This window comes from Haliotis cracherodii, unplaced genomic scaffold, assembly GCF_022045235.1.
Source record: "Haliotis cracherodii isolate W230 unplaced genomic scaffold, xgHalCrac1.p SCAF_16, whole genome shotgun sequence".
In the NCBI taxonomy this organism is placed as follows: domain Eukaryota; kingdom Metazoa; phylum Mollusca; class Gastropoda; order Lepetellida; family Haliotidae; genus Haliotis; species Haliotis cracherodii.
The window spans coordinates 5,082,916-5,099,261 of record NW_027266271.1 but is presented as its reverse complement, the minus strand read 5'-3'; the positions used below and the strand labels follow the sequence as shown (position 1 = coordinate 5,099,261).

Sequence of the window (16,346 nt, the reverse complement as noted above, 5' to 3'; positions counted from 1 at the left end):
GTGTTGTATGTTCTAGGTAGAGTGATGTGTAACACCCTGTGTTGTATGTTCTAGGTAGAGTGATGTGTAACACTCAGTGTTGTATGTTCTAGGTAGAGTGATCTGTAACACCCAGTGTTGTATGTTCTAGGTAGAGTGATGTGTAACACCCAGTGTTGTATGTTCTAGGTAGAGTGATTTGTAACACCCTGTGTTGTATGTTCTAGGTAGAGTGATGTGTAACACTCAGTGTTGTATGTTCTAGGTAGAGTGATCTGTAACACCCAGTGTTGTATGTTCTAGGTAGAGTGATGTGTAACACCCAGTGTTGTATGTTCTAGGTAGAGTGATGTGTAACACCCTGTGTTGTATGTTCTAGGTAGAGTGATGTGTAACACTCAGTGTTGTATGTTCTAGGTAGAGTGATCTGTAACACCCTGTGTTGTATGTTCTACGTAGAGTGATGTGTAACACCCAGTGTTGTATGTTCTAGGTAGAGTAATGTGTAACACCCTGTGTTGTATGTTCTAGGTAGAGTAATGTGTAACACCCTGTGTTGTATGTTCTACGTAGAGTGATGTGTAACACCCAGTGTTGTATGTTCTAGGTAGAGTAATGTGTAACACCCTGTGTTGTATGTTCTAGGTAGAGTAATGTGTAACACCCTGTGTTGTATGTTCTAGGTAGAGTGATGTGTAACACCCAGTGTTGTATGTTCTAGGTAGAGTGATGTGTAACACCCTGTGTTCTAGGTAGAGTGATGTGTAACACAGTGTGTTGTATGTTCTAGGTAGAGTGATGTGTAACACCCTGTGTTGTATGTTCTAGGTAGAGTAATGTGTAACACCCTGTGTTGTATGTTCCAGGTAGAGTGATGTGTAACACCCTCTGTTGTATGTTCTACGTAGAGTGATGTGTAACGCTCAGTGTTGTATGTTCTACGTAGAGTGATGTGTAACACACTGTGTTGTATGTTCTAGGTAGAGCGATGTGTAACACCCTGTGTTGTATGTTCTAGGTAGAGTGATGTATAACACCCTGTGGTAAAATGGTGTCCAACCTCGATCTCCCGTGCATAGTATATCCAGTTACAATATGTAAAATAGGCAGAAAGAAGGACGGAGAATCAGAATAAGATAGTTATTATCTCTTATGTTAGTATAGAATTCTTTTATTTGATAGATACAAAACTGAACTGTATTGAATATACATTATATAAAAAGTTGACCCCATCAGGCCCATGAGTGATCACAACTTGAAATTAAGACGAGATGTAATTTGGATGAAACGGTTGTGGAAGTGGAGCTACTAGCTAGTGGAATGCAGAATGTAGGCTTAACCCCTGTGAAGTGTCCCCAATGTAGCTACTGTTGCCCTGCAACTACTGTTGTGAGAATGAGAGAATGATGTTAACAAGGATACATTACATCTCAGGGGAGGTACTTTGAACTGGGTTGTGACCTTTAAAGATTTCGTCTTGGATAGAGCTTCATTCACAAAGACCTGTTCTGGTTGTTGCAGGGAGGACCTGCTGAGCATTCTCACAAAAGTGAATAACGAGGTTGGGACGGAGCTGGGGCCACATGGGCAAAAGCAGTCACCTGCACCACAGTTCACACTCACTAAAAGGCTAATCTTCAAGAAGTTGGACTCTACTGCATAGACACCATCTGTGATTAGATTATACACAGATTACCAACTATAACGGAGTAGATATCTCCTACTTGACACAAAATGCAGAATGAACAGTACAGCTTCTTTTTGTTTGTTTGTTGTTAAATGCAGCACTCAGCAGTATTGCAGTCTGTTCAAGACAATCCAGTGATGGACATAACGTGTATCGATCCACACAATTTGAATACGATGACATGCATGAACCAAGTCAATGTGTCTGACCACCCTGCTTTTTGAGCAACATTATTGTTTCTGAGAAAATGATTAATTTAATTTATTATTTATTTTGGGGGAATTAGAGTTTTAAATACCCGCATGCCCGACTGTCTGAGAGGGGCTGTTTTTGTCTCAGATGGCCAACTTTAAAAAATCTTATTGTTCGGCATTCTAAGTGTACATTGATCAGTTGTGAGGCGTGCTAATCGGGATTGTTCACTAGCCAATATATTAGAAAATATTGCTGTGGGCACTGATTACGTCGAATACAGTAATTGTGTTTTATACATGCTACGTGTTCTTACTTGGCGAACATACAGTTGTGCAAATTTGAAAAAAAAATAGTCTCACACTTGTCATTATGATCTTAATAATTTGATTGTCAGATACCCTGGATCACATGTCTGGGCGTTGCACCACTAGATGAATGTATGAATTCAGTCTTGTCTCTATATTTGTAAATAAAATTCTATGTGGTATGTAATTGTGGTTTGAAATTTCTGACCAATCATTGTACTTTTCAAGGTCATAGAAGCATGTTGTATAACAACATTATGGCAGTATTACAGCTGTATCCCACACAAGCCTGTGGTCGAGGTGCCACATGTAGATGACATAGGGGTACACAGTCCGCCAGGTCACACATAGGAACATTTTTTCATCAGCTCCTTTAAAAGCATTAGGTATTTGGGAATTTGTCCTACCCTAGAATACCAAATGTGGTAAGATATCTTGAAAAACTTTATTTGTGTATTGGGGTACCAAATGAAGTTCTTTGCATTGATATAAATCTTAGGGCATACCAGCACACCTCTACCGAGGAATTGAGTCATCTTTCTATGTTCATCTTTATATCTTTCTATGTTCACAGATGCCACATACACAGGACATGCCACAGCAAATATATACAGTACATTAGGAAACAAAACAATGTTTCAGGAATAATAAGCTGTTGATTGTTTATTGTACAATGGCGCCAATGAAAGCCATATAGAAGATGTAGTCCAGTATGTGTCGCTGTTTGTAGGAGTAAATGGTAATGTAGTAAGATTGTGATGATCCTAAAACTCAGTCTCACCTCTGGGCAGTACAGTACAGAGATGGGGCACACTCTGCTTAGTTTTGCTTTTCAAGTTTCAAGAAAGATGGTGCATCTTCAACATTCTTACCTATGAATGTCCTGAATCCCATTGTTACATATTTAAAAGGCTGTACAATACAGTGACTGACATCTGTGACATGCTTACAGCTGCCAACTATGACACTATGCCATTCCATTACCTCATTCAGTCAGTATGGTTTTACCCCACCTTTAGCAATATTACACCACTATAATAGCTGATGATACCAAAATTGGGCTTGACACATGCACACATGAGAATTGAACCCAGGTATGATGTGCAAACACTGTAGCCACTGGCCTACCCAACTGCCCCTGCTTCATTCAGACTACAGCATAGGTTATGTGTACTGTTATCATTGCCCTAGTGAGGAATATGAAACTACTATCCTTTGTTTGTTTGTTTGTTGTTTAACTCTGCACTCAGCAAACTTCCAGCTAAATGACAGCAGTATGTAAATAATCAAGTCTGGGCCTGACAGTCAAGTGACTGATATCATGAGCATTAATCAATGCAATTGGGACACGATGACAAGCATCAACTAAGTCAGCAAGCATGACCACCCAATCCTGTTAGTCGCCTCTTACGACAAGTATAGTCGCCTCTATCGGCAAGCATGGTCGCCTCTTACGGCAATCATGGGTCCCTGAAGACTTATTCTCCCCCTGGATCTTCATGGGTTGAAATTACTATGCAAGAGGCATATTTCATGGGAAATACCAGAAAACACCAGCAAAGGATACTGAAAAGTTTGTCATCTTTATTCACAGCATAGGAGCTTTTTAATATAACAATTCACAGATTAATTTAGTGACATGATATATATGATTAAGGTACACCCAAAGATATGACAAACAAGCATAAAAAGAATGTACAGCTTAGTATGAAGCGATGACATGTGACACTGCACATGCTGGAATGACATACAGACACATTCACTCGATATATAAGGCACCAGTACACAGCAAGTATTGAAACATGGTGCTGTCAACCTGCATGTATCATCACACACAAGGCTATTCATCCTTCCAAGTACCATGCCTATTCCCTGCAGTCAATGTGAAAGGCTTGTGTCATGACTGGCACAGCCCCACATCAAAGGGGTGAACATTCTCAACCACAAGACAGCACTTACTGAAGAATGTTGACACTGCTGTGTCATTAGGGTTGAACATGAGGCCTATATCTATAGTGTACAGTCAAACCACCATGACATGATAACACATGATAACAATCTCCATCACATATTGTACTGCTGTTTTCTAGTTAACTTGTAAATATATCCATCACCAAAACTGTGAAATAGCATGAATAGGATCAAGTTAATCAACACATTGCTACATAAGGATAGCTAAATCTCTCCTGTTTACCCAGTAACACTCCTGGCCTGCCAAAAATTAAATATGACTTCCATCAAAAGTTGGATGTGATTTCTATGCAAAAAGAAATACAAAACTTGAAGCTGTCATATGTAGAAAATTCACATAAACCATCTTAAAGTTGTTCATTTGTGTTTAGAGGCTAGCCTTACCACACAGAATGGGAAGCACTGATGTGCAGATTGCTCCTTACTATGCAACACTATGTATTTTATTAATTTTTTTAAAGGGGAATGAGGCCCCCTTAAGTCTATGGAAGGGCATGGTGGAGATATGTGTCTAGAAGGTGTATAACACATTCTCCGTGCGACAACATCCCAGAGGCCTGGTCTACAGAGGTGTACCACTAATGTAACATCTTCCCATGCACACCATCTATCATGACAATGCACTCATACACAGATACACAACAACTAAATGCAAGTAAGCTGATAAGTCAGACACGAGCACATGATGATGCTTAGGTAAAAGGACTTCATCACTATGGATATTTACATTCCATGAGGATGTGGCACCTATTGGGTATGTTGCTATAGTAACCAGACACCTGCAAGTGTCCCAACAATAGATTTATGTTATAGGCATGACTGGGTCCTCTATACAGACTAGCACTTTAAATAGCTGTTAAAACATCACCACCTTGACAACGTCTTTTAATTAAATTCCAATTGCAACAAAGTTATGCTATGTATTTTAGGAGTAAAACAAGGGCTACAACTACAACACACACATTCTGTTTAAAACAGAAATGTGACTAGCGGAAGGCTAATTTTGTCTTTGTCCTGAAAATAGACTCCTCTCCATCTGCTTTTCCATGTAACAGTCAAACTGTGACATTATCCTATTCTTCAGTAATGATTCATAATGGCAATCATCCAATGGTATGAGACTGTTACAACACACAAATTAACGTTTTAACCTTCACCAAGACTTCATGTACTTCCAGTAGTCCAGCGTCTACAAAGCTGAACAGGGTAGCAGTTTTACAAGAGGGGGTGGGGAATGTTGTGCTCCCGCTGTGACTGACGACTGGCATCTGCATGGCTTCACTTGCGGGGCTGCTGGATGTTCATGTTGGTTCTGGGAGGAGCATGGCGGTCGATGGCTGGCATAGGCTTCTCATGGTATGCCTTCACAGCTGCAGCTGGGAAGTCCTTGTCCCCCTACAAGCAATACATAGAAAACACAACCTGAGAAAACAGATTTATGAACAAATTTAGAATTTCCAGACAGGTAGCCATGTTGTGTGGTCTTTCATCTAAAGTGGTTCTCTTGTACATTATTGAACTAATGAACTACACTTGTTTGTATCGCTCCACCAGCCTTGTGGTAGGGGACATGCTAACTGTTTAGCATCATGGACCTAATGTTTTACTGAAGTAGATGTTACACAGTTAGGGTAGCTTGGTCAAATCAGATGATCAAGTAGTGCTGATGTTTCATAGAACTTCTCAGGGACTCAAGCCACATGTGAGCCAAACCAAGCAAACTAATGCTTATTTCCCACTGTATCATGGTGGCCTTTAAACGGCAAGTAAAGTGAACAAATTTATTGTGTTTTTTATTGCAAATACCAATTTCCTAGATGCTATTAAGTCAATTCCCAAGAAAAAAAAGCATTTCATTCGTAGAAAGTATTTAAATGTCCAAGTGAAAGTGGTCAAATCTGTAATCAAATTCCAAACAAATCTATTTTGATGTGTGGCCTAAAGCTACTGGCATAAGGTGTAGCAGTAGCGGTGCGTGACAAATGTTTCCACTGGCTGATATGTACCGGTAGACTGTGTTGTAGTGTCTGTCTGCTATATAATATATCTTGTGATGCCTAGCAGCTATACCGATATGTGACGAAGCAGTCCATCAAGAGAAATCTAAAAGTGAATATCATTGCATACTTTATTGAGTGTGTGAAACGACCTTTGATCATGAAATTGTGAATTATGAAAACAACAATGAACGTCTGTAACTCACTTTATATGACAACAAGCGTAGGTTACTTGGGACCATTGCTGACCCTGAATCCCCCAGGGCAAGAAGTGTGTAAGCATATCATCAATTATATCAACTGATTATTATTACTGCCATACCTTTGTCACAGCTCCAGACACTAGTATAGTCTGATGATGTTTGTCGGGTTTTGCCTCCCTGAAACACAGCATGGTTATCATGGATCTAGTGAAATAGTTAACCATAAGCCATAGAAGTGCTTACACCATTAAATATGTAGGTGTTTTTTGCTAGGACTAGGAGATTATGACAACATTTAAATGACAGATAATTTCAGATGTGTTAAATGTTTTCACTCTTATATCATATCTACTCCAAAACTTATCAGAAGTCAACATTATCAATTGAATACACTCAGTATGCTCAATTTAAGATCCTCGCTTTTATTGGCAACTAATAAATAGGTCAATACACTTTTTGGAGCTGCCATTTTACAATTCAACACTCAACTAAAAAAAGTATCATTCTGATACATGCTGTCAGTAGAGATGCAAGATTATAAAGATCATGATAATATATAAAACTAATCTACCATTATTATCCCTTATGTTCTCTCCTAATTTCCACTCTATACCATCTCAGCAGAACCTGTTGAACCTAGACACTGGGACACGCTCAGCCTACCCTGACCCCCAACATGACGGGTTTACAGTAGCTGGAGCTTGACTGTAGTAAACCCGTCATGTAAGGGGTCAGGGTGGGCTGAGCTTGTCCCAGAGTGAAGGAGGAAGAGGGAAGAGAAAATGATAAAATGCACATTGGGAGCTAAAACAGTTAAAGGGAACCTTACCCACTACCAAACTCCTCCTCTTCCTCTGCCGTGGGGGTTTCAGCTGCTGGAGTACCTGCTGGGTGAGTCTTGGAAGCTACTCGCATACCTCCCACCTTCACTGCAATACAAGCCAATGCTCATCTTGTAGTGCCTTACCATTCAACCATGTATCAGAACATTGGGATACCATATAAACATGTATGTCCCACCAGGAAAGCAAAACTGCGGTACAAGTCCAGCTAATCCAGTCAGATGTGTGCTCTTTCTTTTGTCAGGCTGATTACATTTTGTTGAAGAGAAGACATTATCATGATTGTGGCAAACTGGACATGTTCTTTCTCAAAATATGACCATATATTTTAAGCAAGAAAGCATTTATTACAAAAAGCATATCTTTGACTGTTGAACGGACAAGTACAATTGGTACTTGTGTCACCAATAGTTATACAAGTGATAGTCCCAATCACCCCTTTGACTTGGGTTGGGCTGGACAAAATACAACCATGTTTTTCATAGATATTTCTTGAATTTGCTGCACAGTTCTCTTGTTCAAATAGTTATCTTTAAAGGCTGGAATGATATGATCTGTTGTTCTTGTTCAAACTGCAAGAAAACAAAACATGTAAAAAATCATATTTTGTCCTAATGTACTCCAGTCTCCATTCAAAAGGCCTATTCCTAAGTCAATTTAACAGCTTCGATGTCAATCTATCAAGCATATTTTTGAATGTGGTAATGGAACATTTGATGCCGACCGTTCCATGTTTCAGTCCCTTTCGCTCTCCGGGCGGACGCTCTACCACTAGACCATGGAGGCGGTTGAGTGACAATCTGTAAGGTTCTAGATTAAAGAGCGATACTGTTTGATTTTCTCACATTTGTTCTGCATACAAACAACCTTATCATACCTCCATGTCAGAATAATGAGATCTGATTGGTCCATGTGATCCTGATAAAATATGATGTATCCCACCTTGGGGGGGATTACATTTATATGGGGGCGAATAAATCCCTTTTTCCTCCACCATGAGCAAGTCTAGCTGCACATGAACTTCTGAGAGGCAAAAAGCTGCACACTTTTTCCAAGTCAATGGAAGTCATATGACATAGTGCAAGTTAACCTCAGCTCAATGGAACAGCTGTTTTCTATCAATTTTGAATTTGCTTGAATACTTTTATGTCATATTAAAACATGTCTGTAAGATAAATTCATTGTAGCAGGATCACGAGGGGTACATGGGGTTTTATTTGTTGCATATTAGGTTTTATACCAGTCGCCGAACTATAAAACCTAATGCAGAAATGTGCTGGAATTTTGAAGTTGGAAGAAATTATCAACTAAAGTTACTGAGAGTTGCTGTTGTCTTGTTTGCACACACAATAGTAGGAACATTTTGTTTATGCATATGCATAGAAATTTCAACAACGCCCATTCCTGGGCACATATCAATATTAATGCGTAACCAGATTTGTATATGTTTGATCTTTTTAACAAACTAAAATGTGCTATTTCACTTACTGGTATATACATATTTAACAGGAGTTATAAACAGAATGCTCTCTCAAACTCGTTAGATGCTGTTTATGTGAAATTCATGAAGTCTCTATGGTAACTATTTGGAAAGAATGCAGTATTTCCTGTGTATTTTGAGAGCAAGTACTGCCACATAATCTTGGCAAGCTATTAGACATTCCAGAATTGTCTTTTGTTCATTTTTCAAGTTTTGAATCGACAACATTGTAAAAATATTTTTCAATGCGTAGTCTTGATTGGAGGTTGCCAGTTTGAAACTTGTGTTGTGAGGCTTGTGTAATCTGCTCTCTGGTTGGCTAATGTCGACTTTCTTGTTAGTCATTTCATTGGTCGGTCAAAGGTCTTGAAAGTCCATGGTTACACAACAAGTTACTAATGTTGGCATTTCTTTCTCACTATGCTGACCTTTACATGACAGAGTAAAGATAAAGTTTCAGTCATCTTCAATGTGTGCATGATCAGGCTGCTTCATACGTGTATCTAAATAGTTTTTGGTGGGGTTGCAGTAAAACAATTCCATGGACATGTTATACCTAACCCTTGTATCCTATAGCGGGTACCTGGATAATAGGGCCTGGTACCTGGGTAGTACATTTGGGCTCATCCCAGCCCTAATTAATATTTTAGTGTACGCCTTTGTGAATGCCCTTTTAGTCAATTGGGAGAAGGTTTACTACTGATTTACTGTTTCACAGATGAACTCATGTTTGTACTCATATTGATTCAATTGCAGACTAACGGAACAGCACCAATCCTCCCTCCTTACATTCTTACTGAACTAATTACATGATAGTTGAAATGTAACAGAAATTTAAATTAACAAACAACCAAAATAATTTCGCTGGGGCGTCACAACAGTCATCACTGGATTGTAAACAATGGTCAGTCAGTTCAACTCCATGCATGGCTGTAGCCGCCTAGTACAGTGGGGAGCTGTGACTGGTGGCAGCAATATCATATAGAGAATCCTGCAAAAGGGCTCCCTCTGTCAGCTTGGTATTCACAATGATTGCCAATTGAGTAAACTATGTGTGAAACTACTCTGCTTGTTTTCTCTAAGAATACATAACCTAGCCTGGCGGGATTACCGTGATATACCTCATCTCTACTTCATGTACATGGCAAGGAGCCTAATCAAGATTATTGGGTGTAAATCTACAGCTTCACTTTTAAACTTATTCCAAGATGCACAATCAGCTAGGTATATGTAGCCAGCAGACATGTCTTGATACTTTAGCTGTTATTAGGACTAACATGTGAATATACTTTAACTGTTATTAGGACTAACATGTGTTGATACTTAAACTGACATTAGAATTAACATGTCTTGATGTAAACAAGATTCGGTTCCATGTGTACAAAAGTTCCAGCGGGACTTTTACTTCCAACAACTGTTTCTTTCTAAGTGCATATCGCGTCAAGTTCTTATCAAACTGAAATTTGTTCCCGTCATACAGGAACTTTTACACACACACGTTCTACCATGTCTACCTTGAAAAACTGTTGAGTGTTTAAAAGAGGGATTTTTTAGTGGGCTATATTAAAAAACAGATTTTGGTTGTGTTTTGGGCTCTGCATTCTATCCGATTCTGTCACAATTACATGTGTTCTCATTTGCCATTATCATTAACTATCGAGATCTTTATCATGCTTTCCTTTTTCTTCATATTCTTTTGTTTTTTGTTTATATTATGTTTATATGTATTGCAATTGTATGTCTTAGTTTCCCTGTTTTTCATGTCGTACATTAATAATATATAATATACATCAACACACCCAAACATCAGTTCCTGTGAACCGGAATTCTTCAATGCAATTTATGTATTAAATCATGATATTTTGTCCAGGTCAGAATTAAATTTGGGTGAAACAAAACAAATGCTTACATTGATACTTTAGCTGACATTAGGACCAACGTGTCCTGATACTTTAGCTGACATTACGACCAACATGTCTTGATACTTTAGCTGACATTGCGACCAACATGTCTTGATACTTTAGCTGACATTATGACCAGGATGTTTGCAGACTTCAGCCAACATTTAGGACCAACATGTGTTGAAGCCTTACCCGACATTAGGACCAACACAATTTCCCAGCTAACACACGACGTTGTCACAACGTTGTGGAAAGATTGTTGATTGGTATCGTCGTGATATAACGTTGTCACAACGTTAATTATAACGTCAATGTGCAACGTTATTTCACAACGTTATAACAACGTTGCACATTCACGTCGTGAAAACGTTGTACATCAGACATCACGCTACGTTTCTAAAACGTCGGTGAAACGTTATAGAGTTTGTTTCTCGATAGTCATAAAGGAATAGAACTGCTTTATCAAAATCAACATGAATTTTGTCAGAATACCAAGGGAGTAATGCATTACCTTTCCGTATATTCGGCATTAGAATTTTCATCTCTTAATACTAAAATTTCCAAAACGTAATTTCGTATCTCTACGACAACGTTAGTATTACGTTACATTGGAACGTTATTCCACAACGTAACAACAACGTTGCAAATTAACGTTGTGATAACGTTGTGCTTTGGACATTACAACACTTTTTGTAAATGATGTTTAGGAAACCACTTATAGATCTACCATCTCTTAGTTTTATTTAAACATATATATCTATTAACGAAGTTATCTGTCTACTAAATGTTGTCACAAGCAATATTAGTTATAAACAATTGGCGCACATTTTTTGCGGCGTGAAAGTGACTGCTGTAAAGTTTAGCCTGTTGCCTCGTGAAGCGACGTCAGAATGACGTCACAGTGTGCGGAAGATTCGTTGTCACCAACCATCTTTGTTCAAGCTCACTCGGGACATATTACAACTAAGTGATTGTGCAGCAACTGGAACTGGACAGATGATTTGTGATCGGATGAGGTAAGTTAATCTTTCAAAAGCTGTCTCCGCTTGTTGATATGTTTCTGTACATGCTGATAGTCACATGATTTAAATGTATCATATTATTCAGAAGTGGCGGGGTTTAGAATGCAGTTTGCCGGTAACTTTCACTGAGCGTCAGTGTTGATATTAATATTTGATTACACAGAACATGATAGACTAAGAGGTGAAGGCGGCCCAAGAATTTTTTCCTTATTATTATTTTATGGATACCAATTAAGGTTTTGTGGCTGTCATATTATGTTCGGGTTTCGATCGTAAGCGTATAGGTCTGTAAATAGGCATAACTTATACATCGCCTAATGACCACTGACAGTTATTGCCATTTCTTCCTTGTTATTTCGGAAATCATTTCTATTTAAAGTTTACATGTACTAATCTTGTGACTTTGATTTTTTTGAAACAATGTGGCCCATTCAGGCCATGGGAAAGGTTGAATAGATTTCTCTTATACAGTGAAGAGAGGGAATCAAAACAATGGAAGTATTTTCAGATTGACTCTCTGTAGGCTGCTAGTTATAGTCTAAAGCACTCAATGATGTTATGAAAAATTGTATGTTCAGGAAGAGACAGAAACATACTTGTTTCCAGGGATGTGAGCAGGTTTTCCCGAAAAAAGATAAAAAGTCTAGGGGGGTCTGGGGGCATGCCCCCCCCAGAAATTGTTAAAACATTTGATTGCATTTTAAGCAATTTCGTGCAGTTTGGACAACATTCACACCAAGAAATGTAATAAGTCAATTGCAAAAGTCAATAAGTCAAATAAACAAAATGGCAGATGCAGTAAAATTTCGAAGTTAAATCAGTACTTTTAAAAAAGCTTTCGCGCACCTGGCTACCCGCCAGGTCTGGCAGCAATACTGCCATAAACTTCAACCCCCATCCCCCAGACACAAGGACAACTGTCACAAGTGTGCAATGTCTGACCCTTTACCCATGTTGAAGCATATTGAAAAAAACTTACCTAGCACTTACCTTTTGATGAAAATAACAAAACTCCATTGCAAACATAAGACATTAATACAACATATATCCCCATGGTTTTGGACGCTGAAGAAACATTCATTGTTTTCTCGCTTATCACATGAACAACTGTAAAAAATCTCATTCACTTTCAGGCTAAAAGACAACTTTATCTTAAAAACAAGCCATCAGCTGACTCTGAGTATTTACAATTTCTGTGTGACACCACACCCCACGTTATAGACTTGCACTCGTGATAGAAAACCTATGCTGGTGAAAGCTCTGATCGAAAACAGGACAATCTGCGACGGTTGTCCGGTTTTCGATCATATTTTTCTGAGTGTTTTTGTAATAATTTTTTATTAATTTTTTATGCGGAAGATGATTTTTCCCGAGGACTACTGTTTTAAAAAACGTGATTTTACGCGTTTCCGCAGAGATTTCACATCCCTGTGTTTCCGAAAAGGCCTAATTAGCACTGACTGAAGTAGCCAAAATGTGGATCATCTGGTTGTTGCTGCTGTCCATAAAGTTTATTTTAGCAAGGCGCTTATCATGTGTATTTTTAATATTTCCAAAAAAGAATAAATTCATCATTTTCCGATAACTAGATCTATGTCCGACTCCCTTCTAATGAAAACGAGTCTCTCGTCGCGCGCTATAACAGGATGTTTGCGGTATTGTCCTCGCTGATGATGATAAGCTAGTCGATAGTCAAAATTTAATATCACCATATATTGTCAGTGAGTTGTTCATCGTTTGTTGATTATTAAGGTGAAACAGGTGTAGCCAATGTGCACCAATGAAAAATACAATGGAATTGATAGCAACCTTATTCGTTCGGTAACGGTTTTCGATCTCCAAACGTTGCCACGTAGACTACCATACTACAGAATTATATTTAACGATATTGAACTGTATTATGTTAATAAACATAGTAACAAATAAATTTCATATGATACTTGGTTCTCTGAAACTTTTTGACAATGAGAGAGAATAAAATGGTGATCGAAAACTGAACGAGTAAGATCCAGTGCTCGCTACGAAATCATACTGTAGCTATATAAACAGCGCTGCGATGAAGATGTGAGTCGTAATTAGCTACAATGCTTGTCTAATATATCTGTTCCCGTTTGGATTCCGGTTTAGAAAAGGTCCCCAACAATTTGGCAACAAACCATATTTGTACTAACATGATTGTGTGTCATTGTACTCTGACAGAGGTGGCTCACTATAACAATCACTGGTTTGCCTGACCAGTTTGTCAGACCGGTGTATGTGGAAACCAAATTACATGATGTGTTTTTTTTAAGATGGTACTCTTAATTGTGTTACTTATATCTGTAGCCTGAGATATTTCCGATCGGACGTTATCGGGACTTCAGATTTACAGTTTGTCCTAACTGGGCAATTATACAATGTATGTTATCTTTTTGGATAGGCTATAGATCTAAATGTATGCTTATTGCATGTGGTTCTAGTTTTGACTTTTTCTATGCTTTCGTTGCAGCAAGGGGGGAAATGTTACATGTCCATTCCAGGAGATAAAATCAAGAATGTTGAATCATTGAGGAACACACCAAATAAACCCTGGGCTGTGAATTATGTTAACGTAAGTAACAATAGTTTACAGTTACATTCCATTGTCTATATCCATGTTAATTGGTTTGGTTTTTTTTGCTTTAAATGAATGCTAAGGATGTAGATCTATTTGTATAAATCTATGCTCGTACCACGTTTTGTATTCAACCTGATTCTTGATGTCCCTGAATGAATGTTAAAATTTGTTTCCATCAGACACTTGCACTTTACATTATTGTTTGAATATTGATAAAGCCTTATCTCCAAATGAATGTTTCTCATCATATAGTGTCTTTCAAATACCTGCTTGAAATTTATTAAGCTGTTTGTATTTCAGGGAAGTGGAAGTGAACAACAAGAAAGAAGATTCTGGCATTCAATAATTTCAAAAAGTGTATAAATTTTCGATTATCTAAAAATATTAAAATGTCAACACAAATGTGTCTTGGAGTTCTTTGTTGAATGGTGATGTCCCATGACTGAAAGTTGAAGTATACTATATGGACTTGATTAGAGACCGACCATTTAATAATTTAATATTCAAGGAGGTGGGGACCTGGAACTTTTCTATGGAGATTACATATGTTTTCGGTCACATCTACAAAAGCAGATACAGTAAAGTACGGTTATAACGAACTCAAGGGGACTACTAATTTTAGTTCGTTATAACCGTAGTTCGTTGTACGCATATATACAGCATAACTACAGCAAATAGTCGGGACCCAAAAAGTAAGTTCGTTATAAGCGTGTTTGTTGTAACCGTAGTTTACTGTATATGATTTTATTTAACTCTATGAGCCTGAAGATAAGCACCTTGCAACCAGATCTATGTCATTTTTTGTGGCAGGCATTTTTATCCACCAGTCTGAACCGTAATTATTTTTGTCAAGAAATTTCGGTGACAATATACATTTTCGATAAAATTCCAGGACCCTACCCGCCCCAGAAAATATCATATGGTCAACCCCTTACAATGTCTGCCATTCTTATTTTGTTTCCTGCAGTACTTGCCTAAAGGGTAATGGTGTCTGCCTTTGTTATAGTCATATGTATCTAGTTAACAGCTCAGTGGTGTTTTTACATTTTGAACATTGTCAAAACAAGATCTAACTGTTCACTGGGCAATTCGACGCCCTGGTTTTAAAACATTGGTAAAAGGTATCTCGAATCATACACATTCACGTGACTAAAGCATTTTCTAAAACATTTCAGGAACATGTTTTTGGGTTGTTTTTACAACATTTTAGTGGGGAATGTTCACAACGTATTTCATCCTTGTATCACAGTTATTTTACGTGGTTGTGACAACGTCCATGGTAGTACACAGAATAACGTTGTATGGACGCATTATCATAACATTGTCACAACGTAAAACACAACATTACCACAACGTCAAATACAACGTTCCCACAACGTAAAATACAACGTCATCACAACGTTGTCACAACGTGAATATGACGTTACACAACGTTAGGCCATGACGTTGTTACAACATAAATGGGAGTCCACAGAATAACGTTATATGGACGTTGGACGTAACATTCGCAACGTTACTACAACATAAACACAACGTTATCACAACGTGAAATTGTTAGCTGGGTTGATACTTCAGCTGACATTTGGAACACCATGATTTGATACTTCAGCTGAAACTTGGACCAGCATGTCTTGATACTTTAGCAGAAATTAGGACCATCACAATTTGATACTTCAGCTGACATTAGGAACACCATAATTTGATACTTCAGCTGAAACTTGGACCAGCATGTCTTGATATTTCAGCCAACGTGTTAGGACCAACATGTGTTCATTTGATTTTTTCAGTTTAAAATTTCTGAGAAATTAACACTTGCTGATGAACTAAAAATAACATCTAAAACTGAGAAACATGAGTTAATCTTGTTACCATATGAGTATTTAAAAAAATGCTTAATCAACGAGGTTAAGAAGGGAAATAACCGCAACGATGATAATTAATTAGCCTAACCTTCTTCTCGCCCAACTTCCCAAAATATATATTAGTTTTCACTCAAATAACTTGATGAACAGGAATACATACCTGCAGGGGGATGTCCTCCCTTCAACTCACTCTCCTCGGTGTTAGGGGCAGCTGCTGACATCTCCAGAAAATTCTGAAATTGCAGCAATATTGGATGTAAACACTTGGACGAGCACCTGCGTCGTGGATTCTGTGGGTGCTACGTC

General features: G+C 38.2%; 2 protein-coding genes across 3 annotated transcripts in view; one reads left to right on the top strand and one right to left on the bottom strand.

Annotated features, from left to right (window-relative positions):
• The window catches only part of LOC139463745 (caspase-8-like), a 55,303-nt gene extending 52,950 nt beyond the window's left edge, over nt 1-2,353 (top strand). For both annotated transcript variants that reach the window (XM_071245006.1, XM_071245005.1), the window contains exon 12: nt 1,501-2,353. In XM_071245006.1, the coding sequence (XP_071101107.1) occupies nt 1,501-1,642 (142 nt within the window). In that variant the 3' untranslated portion in view covers nt 1,643-2,353. The remainder of the gene's footprint in view (nt 1-1,500) is intronic.
• Nucleotides 2,354-3,725: 1,372 nt separating this feature from the next.
• LOC139463744 (death-associated protein 1-like) lies at nt 3,726-16,342 on the bottom strand. Its single transcript, XM_071245004.1, has 4 exons — nt 16,201-16,342; nt 7,167-7,266; nt 6,457-6,514; nt 3,726-5,532 (listed from the first exon to the last, which is right to left on the bottom strand). The coding sequence occupies exons 1-4, from the start codon at nt 16,259-16,261 to the stop codon at nt 5,416-5,418; spliced, it is 336 nt and encodes a 111-aa protein (XP_071101105.1). The 5' UTR covers nt 16,262-16,342; the 3' UTR covers nt 3,726-5,415.
• Nucleotides 16,343-16,346: the final 4 nt, after the last annotated feature.